This window comes from Cucurbita moschata, unplaced genomic scaffold, assembly GCF_002738365.1.
Source record: "Cucurbita moschata cultivar Rifu unplaced genomic scaffold, Cmos_1.0 Cmo_Scf00023, whole genome shotgun sequence".
NCBI lineage: Eukaryota > Viridiplantae > Streptophyta > Magnoliopsida > Cucurbitales > Cucurbitaceae > Cucurbita > Cucurbita moschata.
Window position 1 is genome coordinate 3,150,041 of NW_019268539.1, and position 17,418 is coordinate 3,167,458.

At 36.3% G+C, this 17,418-nt stretch overlaps 2 protein-coding genes across 10 annotated transcripts; one reads left to right on the forward strand and one right to left on the reverse strand.

Moving 5' to 3' along the window:
- The first annotated feature begins 2,256 nt into the window (after positions 1-2,256).
- Positions 2,257-3,913, forward strand: LOC111460136 (glycine-rich cell wall structural protein-like). Of its 8 annotated transcripts, none has more exons than XM_023103259.1 (3): positions 2,259-2,859; positions 2,932-2,940; positions 3,079-3,913. In XM_023103259.1, exons 1-3 carry the CDS (start codon positions 2,448-2,450, stop codon positions 3,747-3,749), a joined length of 1,092 nt encoding a protein of 363 aa, XP_022959027.1. In that variant the 5' UTR covers positions 2,259-2,447; the 3' UTR covers positions 3,750-3,913. The 8 variants fall into 8 exon arrangements, with proteins under 8 accessions (XP_022959021.1, XP_022959023.1, XP_022959027.1 ...); XM_023103258.1 differs by lacking the exon at positions 2,932-2,940 and having other exon boundaries at positions 2,260-2,916; positions 3,079-3,102; positions 3,145-3,913; XM_023103253.1 differs by having other exon boundaries at positions 2,257-3,102; positions 3,145-3,913.
- A 342-nt stretch (positions 3,914-4,255) lies between these two features.
- On the reverse strand, positions 4,256-14,362 carry LOC111460135 (splicing factor U2af large subunit B-like). 2 transcript variants are annotated; one of them, XR_002713379.1, is made up of 11 exons: positions 14,151-14,362; positions 12,131-13,670; positions 11,901-12,038; positions 9,348-9,419; positions 8,105-8,146; positions 7,889-7,978; positions 6,062-6,166; positions 5,867-5,959; positions 5,628-5,707; positions 4,733-5,530; positions 4,256-4,556 (listed from the first exon to the last, which is right to left on the reverse strand). XR_002713379.1 is itself a non-coding variant. In XM_023103251.1 (10 exons), exons 2-10 carry the CDS (start codon positions 13,535-13,537, stop codon positions 4,849-4,851), a joined length of 2,709 nt encoding a protein of 902 aa, XP_022959019.1. In that variant the 5' UTR covers positions 13,538-13,670; positions 13,993-14,137; the 3' UTR covers positions 4,256-4,848. The 2 variants fall into 2 exon arrangements, 1 of the variants encoding a protein (XP_022959019.1); XM_023103251.1 differs by lacking the exon at positions 14,151-14,362 and adding an exon at positions 13,993-14,137 and having other exon boundaries at positions 4,256-5,530.
- Between the last annotated feature and the right edge of the window lie 3,056 nt (positions 14,363-17,418).

The following is a 17,418-nucleotide window of genomic DNA, read 5'->3' on the forward strand; positions in this document are numbered from 1 at the left end:
AGTTTTAGAATTTTCAATTTTCTCCCTAATGGGTCGTTTTTATAGTATTACAAATTTCAATTTAGTCTTTATAGTTTGATTAAGCTTCACAAATCTTTTCTATACTCTTATTTAATACCCGCCCGAAAAAACCTGTTGTTTGTCACATCTATTTCTTTTATACCCATCCGCTCCAATATAATTTCGATTTGGCCCCTTTAGTTTTAGGATTTTCAATTTACTCCCTAATGAGTCGTTTTTATAGTATCACAATTTTCAATTTAGTCCTTATAGTTTGATTAAGCCTCACGAATCTTTCCTTTACTCTTATTTAATACTCGCCCGAAAAACCCTATTGTTTGTCACATCTATTTCTTTTATACCCATCCCTTCCAATATAATTTCAATTTGACCCCTTTAGTTTTAGAATTTTCAATTTACTCCCTGATACGTCGTTTTTATAATATTACAAGTTTCAATTTAGTCCTTATAGCTTGATTAAGCCTCACAAATCTTTTCTATCCTCTTATTTAATAGCCACTTGAAAAAACCTGTTATTTGTCACGTTCTATTCCTTTTACCCTACCGTAATTAACTAATTAGGTAAATAAAAAATATTAATTTATTAGCACGTTAAAAAAAGTAAATATGACAATGGCAAGGTGACCAAAATTATTACTAGTCTTATACCATAGGGAATAAATTAGACATTTAACAAACTTGGTGTCACACATGGTATTATATTCACAAATATGGCTATAATTCCTATTTATAATATGTTCATACATATGCCTAATTTTTCAAAAAATATTATGCAATAATTAAATTTAATAACAAATATTATAATAAGTTTGTACGAATAAAATTTCAAACAACATTTCTTCGCAATTATAGCTCTTATTTTTTATATGATTTATAAATATTTTTTTAACTTTTATAATATATTAAATAATATATATATATATATATATATATTATTTCTCTTCTTTTTTTTTAATTACAGACCATATAATATTTCTTATATAATTCAATTAATTACTTCATAAGTTTAAACAGTAATATATTTGATAAAATAATAAAAATAATAATAAATGAAAAATTGAGCTATATTTTATTTTCTTTATTTCTCTAATTAATATGTGCCACAAACATTGGTGGATAAGCCATAAAAATATCCTTAAAATAAACAAATAAAAAAATTATATTTTAATAAATAAATAGGAGACTATCTCAGTTTTATTATTATTTTGTTGTGGTAATTAATATGGTTTATTAAAAAATATTTAAAAATATTAAAAAAAATAAAAAAGAAATAATTAATTATTCATTTACTCTCCATTGAAATAATAGGAAAGTGATCTGTTTTAGCTTTTTGTTTGGGGGCTGATTTGTCGGTGGGTATCCTAAAAGCATCAAAAACACACTAATACACAAATAATTCCAATAATTAATCACTAAAAACAAAATAATTATGTTTCTTTATTATTATTATTTTTTTTTCATAACAAAATTGTTCCTTCACTCTCCCTATCCTTAGTTTGCATAATGTCAAGATAAGATATTGCAACCTCCACGCTCTAATTAATATGCGTCACTTTCTCGAAGCTTATAATCACTTTGTGATTTGTGAGATTTATGGAGAGCGTTTTAATTCGCCATGAATGGGGCGTCGAATCCCTCTTTAAATAAAAAAAGGGAGAGAGGGAAGAGATTTTTTTTTCGTAGCAGTCCAAACCATTGCTAGTAGATATTATCTTCTCTTTCGTATTTGCTCTCATGTTAGATAAGAATGTTTCATTCTTCTCCTAACCGACGTGGGATTTCACATTTTTTCTGATTAGTTAAATGGAACTGGGGTCGGGATGAATTATATTCTCATCAAAAAATTAATGGAGGATGTGAGCATGGGGCGTGAAATAAGGACGGGGAAGGCTTCCTCGTCTTGAGCGTGGGGGATAAAATAAGGACGGGGAAGGCTTCCTCGTCTTGAGCGTGGGGCATAAAATAAGGACGGGGAATATGAATATCATTGATACAACATTGGACATGAATATCTAATTCTGAAATGGGTTGGGTTAATTTGGGTGTAATTTGAAGTGATTTTTTGAGGAGCAGCAAGAAGTGGTTCCCTAATGAATGAATGTATGTAGAGGAGGTTTGTGAGGAATTAAGAGGGTTTGTATTTGGTTGTTAGTTTAGAAGGACCCAAAGAATTGAATGGTGGTGTGACCATAACGTGCATGACAGCTACAAAATGGCTCTCTCACATTTCTGGTTATGGGAAAAGGCAGAAAAAGTAGTGATGGGGAAGTGGGAGCTCAGAGTTTCGAACAAAAAAGCGAACTGTTAGTAGTTGAGTTCAAATTAATGCCAAGCCAAAAGGTGTTTGATGGGGGCATATAAATACCTGTGGGTGTGCCTAAAGCTCTTCATCCATTGGCTTATTTAGTTTGTTGCCCTCCACAATCATGGCGACTGGCTGCAACAGAGTGGCTCTCTTATCCTTGTTCTGCTTTTATGTTCTTGTGTTCAGTGTGGTTGCCAAGGATGTTACTAATGGGGAGGAAGAGAAGTTTCTGTTCTTTGGCAAGAGTGGTGGATTAGGGGTTGGGTTTGGTGGTGGAAGTGGATTTGGAGGCGGATTTGGAGGAGGAGGTGGCGGCGGTGGTTTTGGAGGTGGAAGTGGAATTGGGGGTGGAGCTGGAGGTGGCGTAGGAGGAGGCGCTGGCTTTGGCAAGGGTGGCGGACTAGGTGGTGGTGCTGGTGGCGGGTTTGGTAAAGGTGGTGGACTAGGCGGTGGCATTGGTAAGGGTGGAGGCCTAGGTGGTGGTGCTGGTGGTGGACTAGGCGGTGGCATTGGCAAGGGTGGAGGCCTAGGTGGTGGATACGGTAAGGGAGGAGGGCTTGGTGGTGGCATTGGCAAAGGTGGAGGACTTGGTGGTGGAGTAGGAGGTGGTGCTGGAGGAGGGTACGGTAAGGGTGGTGGCATTGGCAAAGGTGGAGGACTTGGTGGTGGCATTGGGAAGGGTGGAGGATTCGGTAAGGGAGGAGGCCTTGGTGGTGGTGTAGGAGGCGGTGTTGGGGGAGGGATCGGTAAAGGTGGTGGACTTGGCGGTGGAATTGGTAAGGGAGGAGGCTTAGGTGGTGGTGCCGGTGGAGGGTATGGTAAGGGTGGTGGACTGGGCGGTGGAATTGGTAAGGGAGGAGGCTTAGGAGGTGGTGCCGGTGGAGGGTTTGGCAAGGGTGGTGGACTGGGCGGTGGAATAGGTAAAGGAGGAGGCTTAGGAGGTGGTGCCGGTGGAGGGTTTGGCAAGGGTGGTGGACTGGGCGGTGGCATTGGGAAGGGTGGAGGCTTAGGTAGTGGTGCCGGTGGAGGGTTTGGCAAGGGTGGTGGACTTGGCGGTGGCAATGAAAAGGGTGGAGGCCTAGGTGGTGGAGTAGGAGGTGGTGCTGGTGGAGGCCTTGGTGGTGGAGTAGGAGGCGGGTTTGGTAAAGGCGGTGGACTTGGTGGTGGCATAGGGAGTGGTGGAGGACTTGGTGGTGGAGGTGGAGGTGGAGGAGGAGGAGGAGGAGGAGGAGGTTTTGGTGGTGGCTTTGGAAAGGGCGGAGGTTTTGGTGGTGGCTTTGGAAAAGGCGGAGGTTTTGGAGGTGGCTCAGGTGGTGGATTTGGAGGTGGGTTCGGTGGCGGCGGCGGAGGCGGAGTCGGAGGGGGCTTCGGCGGTGGCTCTGGCTTTGGTGGAGGTGGTGGCGGAGGAATTGGACACCACTAAGCTTTTTACTTACATCATATATCATATCATATAATATAATATGCACTACGAAATTGCTTTCATGCATTAGATTACGTCAATATTTATCATCAATATTGTTATGTTATTCTATTTCTTCTCTTCATCGAATACAAATTATGTTAATCCACACTCGCATTATATGACCAAAAGAAATTCATGAATCATTAGACCGACTTAATATTCACGAAATTCACAACCCTCATATTTCTATAATGCTCGTATCGAAGATTATATCGCAATTTTTAGTCTAACAACCGAACAAAAAAAAAAAATTAAACCATCTAATTTTAAAATGGTAATTAATACCTTCATATTTAAGAAACCACGAGTTCTTGTATTTTGCTTGTGACGTATGATCCTATGGTTAAAGTTCGAGAAGACTATACGCCTTAATGTGCTATGCGAGAACAAAAAACCAAGCTGCATATAAAGAACAAAATCTTAGTTCCCCATGATCAGCTTCTTAACAAAGTTGCATCCAAATGGTATAAGAACCTTGCACCAAACTTATAAATCTAGCTTAAAAACATGCAAAAAAAGAAGATTACTACTAAAAATGTCTTATCATTTATGAACTTTATGGGGTGGCCCACTCCATTACGTACTGTATTACTATATAAGGTAAACAAAACAGAGATGAAGGATCATGATCTCTTGTAATAAAGTACCTAATTCAACAACGAAGGAGAGATCGTCAACAACAAAGGTCAGACTCGAGAGAATGTCGAGAGCTCGGCAGTAAAAGAACCCGTAAATCTTTCACGACCATAACCTAGTTCCTTGCACCTGTTAAGCATATAGAGAAAATCTATCAGAAATGTACAAGGGCTTAGTTATAAGGCTTCCTCCAAGCTATGGGGAGTGTTATACTCTCCTAGGCTTTCATTTCAGTATATCATCGATGCGGTGCTCGAGAAATGACTTGTCGAGCTAAATGATAAAAAAAGTTGATTGAGGCTGACCTAAAATGAGCCATCAACAAATGCCTTCTTCAGTAATGAATTCTGCCAATAAGTGGACCTTTCATGGCGAAGGACCTCATCGACTAGATAAATCACCACATTCAGTATTTAACTTATCATTTAGGAAACCTCTTTCGATAGAGATCATGGGGAATGTACTCAATGCTAATCTCTTGTCCATCATAAATCCTTCCATGTAAAGAGTGTGCTGCCATACACGAGGCTTCCGTTCTACCAAACTCGACAAAAACGCTCCCCAACACAAATAAACTTGCCAGATTATTTCTAGGATCGTCCTTCTCGCTCTTCTCAGACGTGTCGAAATCTGTTCTCACCATAGCTGAATCATCTATACACACTGATTTCTTATCCGGGCTAATTTCATTGGTTTCGATTGTTTCAGCTACTTTTGCATCCTGATGTTGATTTCCTGGGCTGCTCTGCTGTTCAGAGAGTCCGCGAGGGATTCTTTCCGAAGCATTCTCACAAGCTACAATTTCAAAACGTGTAGCATCATCTTGACCCATTCGACACAATTTGACCTCAACTTCGTCTTGATGTCTACCATTGCCAGGGCAATTACCCTGCCTCTGATTGGTATCATTGGGGCAATTGTCAAGGTTAACGTTATTATCTTCGACATCATTACCATTTCTTGAAATCGCCATTGTGCAGTTTTCCTGAATCTCATGCTTGATCTCCACATCAGTGATATCACTAATGTTCTTGTAATCTTCTTCAGCACTGAAACAGCCATTACATGGCTTTACAAAGTTCATGGATTTAACTGTCCCAAACCTACAAAATTGCATGGATTATTTGACAACAATCACATTAAAGGAAAGATAACACGATTAGTAACATAATTAGTAACACTAATAGTAATTCTCAGGACCTAGCACATTCAACCCGAATATCTTCAAGAACTTCATCAATATCTGCCTCAGAGAGTACTGGGAGGACATCTGCATTAAACTGGTTCCAAAAAGAAAATGCCTCATCGGAAGATTGTAAATAACCACTTTGACCATTAAACTGCATAGTGACTGTATATGTGTGTGCCTATGTTTTCATTTTCTGTTGGGTGGGGGAGGTGAGTGGTTTCAGGAGTAAGCAAAAAAAAAATTAACGTACCACATTATTAACTTTTAACACTACTGTTGGCTGTTGAAGAAGAGGTTTCACATGCTCTGGGATCCCATACCATGGTTGACATTCATTACGTTCCTGACAAATGTTACTTGATAAGCAAGGGCCAAACCAGTATATGAAATAAAAAATAAAAATTTCAAAATAAAATTAGGAAAACAAGGATAATAGCATTAATACCAATGATGTAAATGGAACAGCTGGAAACACTTTTAGTACTTCCCCTCCAATCTTCATACCATTTAGACCAGCACAAGCTTTGGAGACAATTGATTGGTCGACATACTGATAATTAAATTAAGTGGAATTGTGGTCAGGGAAAAGAAGATTGATCAAATAAATGGCATATAATACAAAAGTTAAACGGAGGGAATGATATTGAAGCACGAGGGCTTTACTTATTCATGCTTTCTTTTTGGCTAGGAAATGACATATAAATTAAGCATCACGAAAATTCGAGATAAAAACAGGCCAGCATTTCTACGTGCAAATAAGAAGTGCTATTACCTATTCAAAAGTAAAAGAACTTAATAATTTAATTGATACCATGCTTGTTAACCAGCAAACAACAAGTCTTGATTTAATGATCAAGGATTGCCATGGACCACGGCTACAGTGGCAACAATACAATACATGAACATCGTGAATAGCTTTAACACAGATGTTGCTGCCTAAAAGGTACGAAGAAATATGAAACTTCATCATGCATTCACTCTGAATATTGTGCGAACAGTTTCGCCTAGTTAAATAGCTGAGAAGAGTCATTTGAGTATTTTGTCATTGGTGAATATACAATTACCTAACATACGTCCACAAATGAGAGTTCTAGAGCATGTTGATATAAAACAGAGCTGCGAGTACATAAAGGTAAACACACTAAAAAGATCATACAACATGTCCGGAACATAGCAGTTTATAGTGGCAAAAGGTCCATCCATCAGAACCAAGGCATATATTCATATGTGAAAGTCTAAAACCAAATGTCAACAAGAAATCCCAAAGTCAATAATCTATCCTGCAATATTTCCACCAGAAAGCAAACTGAACCTATTAAGAAACCCATGTTTGGGTATTACAATAGCTGGAGTCTCACTTATGGCGGTTATAAGCAAGTTCAAAGACAAATAGCACACTTCATTGCATTTTTACCTTCAGCTTTGCATTGGTCTGCTGATTCCTAGAGAAAATAGCATTCTATGTGCATTGGTTAGAAACCAAAAGATTTTAAAGCGCCCATTAATCAGTAAAACTTTGAACGTTGAATCTTTCACTGTAATAAGAAGCAACCCATATTTGCCCCTCTTGAGGAGGATGACAGAACACTACTAACTGAAGTCACCAACTCCCGGACTAAGACTGTGATCAAGAAGCATTAAGGAAAAATCACTAAATCAAGTCTTAAGGGATTGCATATACTACCAAAAAAATAATGCAAGGATATTATTATCCTATATGTGCTATCTACTCAAGCTTCCTTTAAGCATATGATGTAAAACGATAACATGTTTTCTAGGTCTAAGACTTGACAGAGATGATAAAGAATAATGTGAATATCAATGATTGGTCAAATAAAATGAATCACTTAAAATGTCATGAACTGGTGCAGACAATTTCCTTTACATTTTTTAATTTTACAAAGTAAAACTATAAATACAAGGTGATTTGAACTCTTTCATGAACAATTTAAATTGTAACCATATTGACATATATCATTAATACATCGTAAATAATAATAATAAAAGGAATATTGAGTCCGAAGCATTTATCAAAAAGAGACAACATCTAGAACTTAAAAAGTTAATGTACAGAAACAAAATACTAGAGGATATCACATGCTTCCAATGTAGTATTTGAAGAATTATTATGGAGTATCATTTTCTGACTGGAAGTGTTCGTGTAAACATGATGCTTCCCAACAATATAGATCCTTCCCAAATCATTACAAATAATGAAATAGCACTTGAGACGAGCATGGTGAAGTAAAGCACGTAAGACATGAAAATTTACCTCCAAAAAGGCACAACGTTCATTAAGATCATCGTTCATCTCAAAGTGAAAGGCCTTCAAAGGTCCAAATGCAGTAACAATATCTCTAAGCTGGAGAACAACAACAAAGAAACAATCCCCGAATGTATATTACAAAGTGAAAACAGTAGTGAAAGGTAAAGATCATATACAAGGTATGATCATTTACAAGGTGAAAATACTATTTCCTCAAATTACCATTTCAGATGATATTCTATTTGAGATCCCAGCAATGAAAATCTGCAACAAAGTTCAACATAGTCAAAGCAGAAAAATAAGGTCACTAAGAGTAGTAATAACTCGATAAACTTATTCAAGTTTAGACAAGAATAGCTTAATAGGACACGAGTAATTTTAGTTTGTCAAATACAGTGATATAGACAAATCCAGTGCTCTAATGATGATGTGTGGTGCAAAATATATCAAAACAACCCATTGCCCCCTCTATATGTCAGAAAAGTTGTATATTAAATAAACCAGGGAGTACCATTCAGACTATAGACAGCAAAATAGTAAATATTCAAATGATGCTAAAACACTAGAATTCTAATAGCTTTACTCAACCTGAGAAGAGAAAAAAAAAAAATGAAATGAAAATGAAAACAAGAAAGTTACTATCAAATACTTTTTATACTCAACCTCAGAGAAATCCTAAGCCTCAACTATTTGGACCAGTTTATGGAAAGAGTTCAAAATAAAATTTCAAAATGGAATAAATACTTTTCTTCATTCAGGGTCCCTATGAAGGTGGAAAAAGGAGATGCCATTCAGAAACTTCATTTGGGAGTAGGAACTAGGAAGGGGCAGTCATTCTGGGAAAAAATTTTCTTTAATGGATCTAGGCATTGGTAATACTTGGAATTACCAACGAATGCATTTGAAAATGGTTTAAAGAAAAATGTGCTGAAGTAGTGATGTAATAAATGAGAATTGATCACTCTATTTTCCTTGTAGGTCCAAAGGTTCGGTCCATAAGGTAATGGGAAGGCCCATCATGGTAAGCAACCTCCTTAGTTGGGTTGTGTTTGGTGCAGCTAAGGATTAGAAACCTCCATGGTTACAATTACTTGAAAACGAAAGCTAATTAACATTAATTAACAAGCTGGTCCTGAAGGATGATTTCGGCATTTTTCTTCTTCAGCCAGCCATCTTCAGTGATTTTCTTGTTCAAATTTTACATGATCATTTTATGAAGAGCCAGAGTTTCTTGGTCCAACATGGTGAAAGGTAACTTTTATCCCAAAAAAAAGGTGATAGGTAACTAAGAGTTGCATAAGTGGGGAAAGATAAAGACATTTCTTACCTCATTTACCTTTTTGTTCTCTTTCCACCCCTCACCAAAAATAAATAATAATAATAAGTAAACAACTGGAGACTTCACTCCTCATCATAAGCAAAAAGTAACATGCTGCTGCTCAGTGTTAAAAACTTAAATGCATACCTTATTTGGTGAGTCCTCGACAGTATCAATGATTTTATTTACCACGGCCACTGACTTGTCCAGGCCACCAGTCTGCATGAAAATAGTAACTGTCTGAAAACCTGCTACATGATAGTAACCACAATAGACCTCAGAAACTGAAATAACATGGATGAAGAAACAGATTCTATATAAGCTAAAGAAAACATGAAATAATTTTATAAACCTGAGCTAATAATTTGTTGCGAGAAAAGGAAAAAGAAAAGGAGGTTTGACTAGGGGCAAAAAGGTACGGAGTGATAACCTCAAATCCTGCTCTTGAATCCCTTAATTTAAAATGTAGACATGCTAGACAAAAATATGGATAAGTACACCTCCTTGTCGCATGAAAAAAATTGAATTTGAATTAATAATTCCATAGTTAGGCATATTTGTCAAGTGACTACATAACAAGATATCATTTACCACTCACAAGACCAACCCTTGAGCTATATGTTTCTGGTTTAATATGGTATCAGTAGCAAGAGATTTTCTTCCAATTGTGATGTCCCACGTTGGTTGGAGAGGAGAACAAACCACCATTTATTATAAGGGTGTGGAAACCTTCCCCTAGCAGATGCGTTTTAAAGCTTTGAGGGGAAGCCCAAAAGAGAAAGCCCAAAGAGGACAATATCTGCTTGCGGTGGATCTAGGACGTTACAAATGGTATCAGAGCCAGACACCGGACTATGTGTTAGCCTTCTCGCTCTTTCCCGAAGAGGGGGTAGACACGAGGCGGTGTGCCAGTAAGGACACTGGGCCCTAAAGGGGGGTGGATTTGGGAGCGGTCCCACATCGATGGGAGGAAGGAAAGAGTGCCAACGAGGACGCTGGGCCCTGAAGGGGGGTGGATTGTGATGTCCCACATTGGTTGGGGAGGAGAACAAACCACCATTTATAAGGGTGTGGAAACCTTCCCCTAGCAGATGCGTTTTAAAGCCTTGAGGGGAAGCCCGAAAGGGAAAGCCCAAAGAGGACAATATCTGCTAGCGGTGGATCTAAAGCGTTACAAATGGTATCAAAGCCAGACACCGAACTATGTGTTAGCCTTCTCGCTCTTCCCCGAAGAGGAGGTAGACACGAGGCGGTGTGCCAGTAAGGACACTGGGCTCCAAAGGGGGGTGGTTTTGAGAGCGGTCCCACATCGATGGGAGGAAGGAAAGAGTGCCAACGAGGACGCTGGGCCCCGAAGGGGGATGGATTGTGATGTCCCACGTTGGTTGGGGAGGAGAACAAATCACCATTTATAAGGGTGTGGAAACCATCCCCTAGCAGACGCGTTTTAAAGCCTTGAGGGGAAGCCCGAAAGGGAAAGCCCAAAGAGGACAATATCTGCTAGCGATGGATCTGGGGCGTTACATTGTCTATCTTAATTTTAAACTCTTATTAGCCCTAGAGGAGCCTGACTATCCACCACTTTTAAGTTTTAACCTTATTTTTTTATAGGCTCGTGCACCTTAAAAAATTGTGAGGGAGTTCACTACAACATCTTCGCTCGTAATCATTTAGAGCCTTCCTTAAATAATAGGTCCTCCCATTGTGTTAACAACATGCCCGAGCATAACCTTTTTTTTTTTTTTTTGTAGGAAAATCCAGAATTGATCCATGCACTTGATGAGTTATTTTAACAGTAATACCCCAACAATAAACAACAATCCCTACATTCTCATTCTCAAGATTCAGGGAAATTCCTCTACACCGTTGGTCAACTCCACCACTCCACAACTTGAGTCTCCCCCAATTCATAAGTACTTGTAATCCCATCTTCAACTAAGATATCTAAGCCGATCTCATCCACTTGCAAACATCCCTTGAACAGAGGGCTTCATTAAATAAAAGGAATTCTATCCTGACTATCCTTCATGTGCGCAAATACTACCCCCAAGAACTAGCATAAACATAATCAAATCTTAAAAACCACATTTCCCACTTACTCATCCTTATCTATACTTCCCATCACTGCATTCAAAAAATGTTTTCAATAGGATCATCCCCAAGTCGCATGCCTAAATATAACATATGCCATTCTCCAACGCTACAAGCCATCCTAGCATCCACATTTTGCACACTACTAAACTAAAACACGTATCCACATGACGCAGAACTTACTTAAAGGGAGATTCTCCAGTATTTTTCTAACCAAACATTCTAGAGAGCAGGCAGGAAAAAAGTGCCACAGATTACCTCCCCAATCCCAGAAAAAGAAAATGTATGACAACTTCATCTAAATCCTCATTTACTGGCACAACATACTTTTGTAACAAAAGAATCAAAGAATTCAAGACAAAAGCATATCAAACTTCAAGAAAATAAAAATTTAGTCATGGGAAACAAACAAAGGTCCCAGCAATTAGAAGATAGTCATGCAGGGTATTTACACCTAGGAAATCATGGTTTAACAATTTTAGGTTTGCCTTACTACTATACTACTCATCCAATCAATGGAATTATTAATTCAACAAATGCAAATTGTAATATATCTTGAGGGTATCATGAGAATGGAGACGGTCAAGAATTCTGGATATTTATTCTTACAACAATCTCAACATAATCTTTTGGGCGCCGAATCTTTAGAATGGAGCCAGAGAAGTCACTTCCGTCAAACGAAAGAGCTGCTGAAGCATCTTCAGGAGTTAGAAATTCGACAAGAGCTTGCCCCCTGTCTTTGTGTATCTGCACAAGTGGTGGTATGCACCAAAACTCTCATCAAACAGCATCATAAGAAAATAGCGACACGCATTTAGAACATAGAATAAAGCACTTACAATACAACTAATACATGGCAGTGTTCCTTTGATGTGATTAACGCCTGAAGATGTAAGAAAACCATTCAGGCAATCAATGATTGCTTTCTCAGATGCAGAATGTGGTAAGTTTTCAATATAAAGCCTCCTCATTGGCCGGGTAGCTTGGGTCAGCTGAATCAAATCAAGAGAAACATTTGTCTTCATTTCTATATTATTTGAAGAGACCCCTGTTAAAGATTTCCCTATAACTGAAGAAAAGATTGCACCACCAGATTGAACATTAATAATGCCCGAGGAAACTGTAGCATTTGACGGCTGAAAGTTGGAATTAATTGAACTAGAAAATAATCCAATTTTTTCTGTTGGAGGAACATCCAACCCTTCATCTTTCTTCTCTGGTGATTGAACCGGTGAAGGAGTCTTGATAGCAGACTCAGTTCTTCTCTTTCTAGGTGAATAGCCACCCAGCCCACTAGTTGACCCAAAATGTCGCCTGTATTGGCTATTGGAACTGTTGGTCAAATCCCCTGTTCTATCACTATCAGAACGCCATCTTCCAGACTTCTTTACATGAGAATCTAATGGCAACTCCTTCTGCCTCACTAACTTAGACGAGTGCTTGTGTGGCCTTGGAGAAAGTGACACAGATCTTCTATGTTTACTTTCACGATCTTGGCTTCTTTTCCGTCTTCTTTGCAATCTTGAATCTTCATAATTTGAAGTCAACGATGCTTTAGCTTCCTTTCTTTCTCTATTTTCTGGGTCATGGTGTTTACCATGATCATGTCTCTTTGCAGCATACTTGTCTCTATTCCCTTCATCGTCACCATTTTGATCTTTTCTCTTACCACCTCTTTCAAAGTTCCCCCTACCGAGATCTTCACGTTTAGCCTTGCTATCTCTTGAATGCCTCTTTCCAGTTTCCTTTTCAATATCAACCCTTGAACTCTGGTTCTTTTTTCCCCGACCAACATTTTCCTGGCCATACTTCTGTTTTTTATCATTTCCATTTGCATCGTATTTCAGCTTACCCATCAGTGTCAATTCAGAATCATAATTATTTCGATCACTTCTAACCTCCATATTGTCCTTCAACAATGTCTCCTCTTTTTTCCGTCTTGAACTATCCTTGCCCGATTCCTCCAATGAAAGATTTTGCACATCAAGAGAAGCACCTTTACCGTGACGAAAATGCCTTTCAGATGCACAATTATCGGTGCTGAGCTTATCTATGCTTTCCCTCCTTGAATGGCTACCTGTGACACCGACCTCAACAGTATCAGCTGACCCTTTATTCTTCCTTCTAAGCATAATATCTTCAAAGCTGAGAGGCCTAGTCCGAGCTGCACTTTCATCATTAGAGTTGCTCAGTGTCTGCTTTTTACTTCTTCTGCTGTAATGTTTTGAGAAACTATACGAGCTCATCAGCCCCTACTAAAACGGACGATATAATATGATAGTGTCTTCTCAAACAAAGTCCGCATTAACCACGAAAGACCAATAACTGGTCAATGTGGGAATCCTCCGTGTTATGCAATCACTTGCACATTCTATAATCCTACAAAACAATAAATACACGATTTAAAAAAGAAAACAAAAGATAACATCAATTACCAAAACCACGCATTGAATGAATCAAAACTTAACCTCGCAAGCTACAATGCAGACAGAATTTACTTGAAAAGAACGGTTTACATCGACTATTTTCTCACTTCCTGATCGCTTATTACTCAGGTTGACCACAAGAAGACACAACACAACCCAAAGCTTGAGACACTTACAAGAGAATTAGCCCATCTTTTCCTACTTAATTAGCATGCTGTAAATCCCAAACCTCTGATTAGCCCAGACACATGAAAAAAAATGTACAAACCACTAACAGGAAAGAAAAACAATGACTAGTGTTACATGTAACACCATTCTCCATAATTTCTCGCGCTGGAAACAAAACAACATCAACAGAACGACTCAATGGCAGCTCAGAAGGATTAAAAGAACAGCAGCAACAGAAGAATCAAGAAAAAAACGATCAGATAACCTTAGACAGAACAGTAGGAACGCGAAGCGCGGCGTTGCAGTCTGCTCAGGCAACCTGCAGAGAAAGAGAGAGAAGCTGGAATGGCAATGGAGGAGGAGAAAAAACCTAAATTGAGGGTTTGGAATGGCGTGTGGAGAAAATTTGAGGGCTTTTTTCTCTGCAATTTTTCTCTCCAGTCACTCGCAGTCGTGGAACGATTTCTCCCTCCTCAGCTCTGCCGCCGCGTGGATCGTTTAAATACCCATTTCTTTTTCCTTCCAACATAAATAAAAATTATTATTTCTTTTAATATTTTTCAATTTCAATCATTATTCAATCCTTTATCCCAACAACTTAATTTTCAAGATTAAATCAATTTTTTAAAAAATAAAAATATGTTCCGATTATAAATTATATATTTATTTTTAAAAATTTAATAATTTAACTAAGTAGACAAAACATTAATTATCATTCTAAACGTCAGATAGTTTCACAAGATAAAATTAAATCTCTGCTTAAAGCATTATTTGGGCTTTGGTTGGGCCAACCTGGTTTAAAATAGTGGAGCTCGTGGGTCAACTCTTACATCCAAAGTTTGGTCGAGCTTGGGCTGACCCATTCGATTAGTCAACCAAATATTAACCATTTAATTATTATAAGAAATACTATTACTTAAAAAGATCATTATTTATTTAAAATTTACTCCATTACATTTTTTATGGTAGCGGACTTCTGATTGTGTCGTACTCACTTTTCAGCAATAAGTGAGCTAAGACAATTAGTTCTTACGTCGCCTACAGTAAAGCAACGTATGTTCGAGCCTTTGACCTCGATTTAAGAATAAGGTTTTAGAAAACGAGGGCAGATAAAGATTTTCGAATGAGAGATTTTGAAAGAGGTGTTATATATGCAAGGAATAAAGTAACAACAACTGCTCGCAGTATATAACTATTGGTAGGGGGTTAATTTCATTGTCGAGTAATTTAGATTCATAGACAAAAATGGTTCTTCCTCGTCTCTAGATATTTGATTACCTGGACAATTATTTGTTTATATTGAATTTATATCTTAAAAAAAAAAAAATATTTTGTCTCTAAATATTTGTTTATCTATAGTAAAACGTGATCAACTAACTCATCTCGACATAATCTCTTCCTAACTCCTCGATAATTAAGGGAGCTCCTACTAGGTAGACTCGTGTACATATTTGGATATGGTTGGATGCAAAATAATTTTCTACCCATGGTAATTTATTAGGCAAACTCATATATGTATCTCTGTGCCTAACTATAGGTCAACACACACTCATACAAAATGGAACGCACGTAATAGTTGAAGAAGTAATCTATGCTCGTGTGACATACAAAATGTCCGAAGTATCGTATTTAAAATCACTGTTTAGTGTAACAATGCACGTAATACTTAATACTTGTTATTGCATGAATTATCTCTATGACATATTTACATAGTTGTGGTATGTCGTACATGTCCATCATACATGATACGTCATAACATCTCATGGGTCATGCGCCACTGCAAAAAAGAACCCAATTCGAAGGACTTCCTAGCTCACAGTTCTGGTCCACTTCGTTTTTGGCCTTTTTCGTTAAATAATATTTAAAAAATACTCAACTTTAAAAAAAAATTAAAATTACTTTTACCGTATCCATAAAAATTTAGAGTACCATTACTTTGTATTGTCATTAACCGTCTATCAATACCTCATGAATTATTTACCAACGTTCTAATATTATTTTATAAAATTCATGAGTATTTTAAAGATAAGATATTTAAAGTATTTTTATTAATTTACTAATTAGTATTAAATATTATTTATTATCTAAAATAAGCCAGTTTTAACCATAGTTTAATAATGTCAAAAGAAAGTCATCCATGATTATTATTTTTTTACTATTAACAATTTACTCCTAATTACATCGACTCTAAAGGATGATAGCTGTCATAAACATTTAAAATTATATGCATCTATTATAATAATTAATGGTTAATTAATTAATCGATACTTATAATTATGTAATTAATGGACAATGACATAATGTGAAAAATAAGTAAATTAAAGAAGGGCCTACCTCGCGCATTTAACTATAGTTATATATTAATTATAGGTATATATATTATTTGATCTTGTTTTAATTTTATTTATATTTTTATCAATATTGTATGAAAATATGGGCTGTCACGCCCAACAATACTATATAAAAATCTCATAAAAATAGCATATGAAATCTTAAAATTATTTCATCATCTTATGCAAATAATTATTGGTTTTTTTTAATTTTTTATTCTTTCGAGAATCTAATTGATTTTTTTTAATTTATGAATAAAATGAATAATAAAAAATAATTACAGCAATAAAGAAGATGACGGTATAAATAATTGCAAGGATAATAATATTTGCTAATAATTTATATCTCTCGTTATTTTAAAATTTTAAATGTCTATTATAAAATAAATAAATAAATAAATAAATGTCTTTTTACTACTTTTATCATATTGTCCCATGAATGTATGGCCAAGCTTAACCTTCCAATAAAAAAATTTAAAATAATAGACGGATGAAATAAATACACGTAAATATATAAATTATCACACAAGAATATATATATAAACGGAAAATAAAATTTATAATTAAAAGTTTTGAAAGTAGGTTTAGATATTATTGGGTATTTAAGCTTCTATATTATTTTTATTTGGTATTAATTTAAAATTATTTATTTTTCAGTCTAAATTTTACCTTAATTAATTATTTCAATTTTTATTATTAAGTTTTTTAAATAATTTAACTACGTGTAAAATTAGGATGGTAATCCGAAAATAAACTTATGAATCCAGTAGATATCAAAATGGAGAATAAAACACGAGGCTTCCAACAAGTAATTAATTTCTTCCTTGCGTGTGGACCAATTGGACTAGACTTTTCGTGTATTACGACATTTACCATTTTCTTATTTTTCTCCTCAATTTTTTTTCCTACATTCTCTACTCGAATACAAACCCGAGTTAAAGTCACAGTTAAAATGAGCTAAGTTAGAGCTCGATCAAGAAGATTATTTTAAAACGTCATTTTAAATACAAAAATTATTTATCATAATTTTAACCGAGACTTTGAGGGTAATTTTGAGATTTTTTTTTGATAAATTAGAGATATTATTAAAAAATTTAAAAGTTTTTTTTTTAATAAAATTAAAAATTTAAAAGTTTTTTTAATAATTTCCAAGATGAGACTGTCACCGTGCCGACAAGTGGGTGTATCCATGTTGGAAGGGCT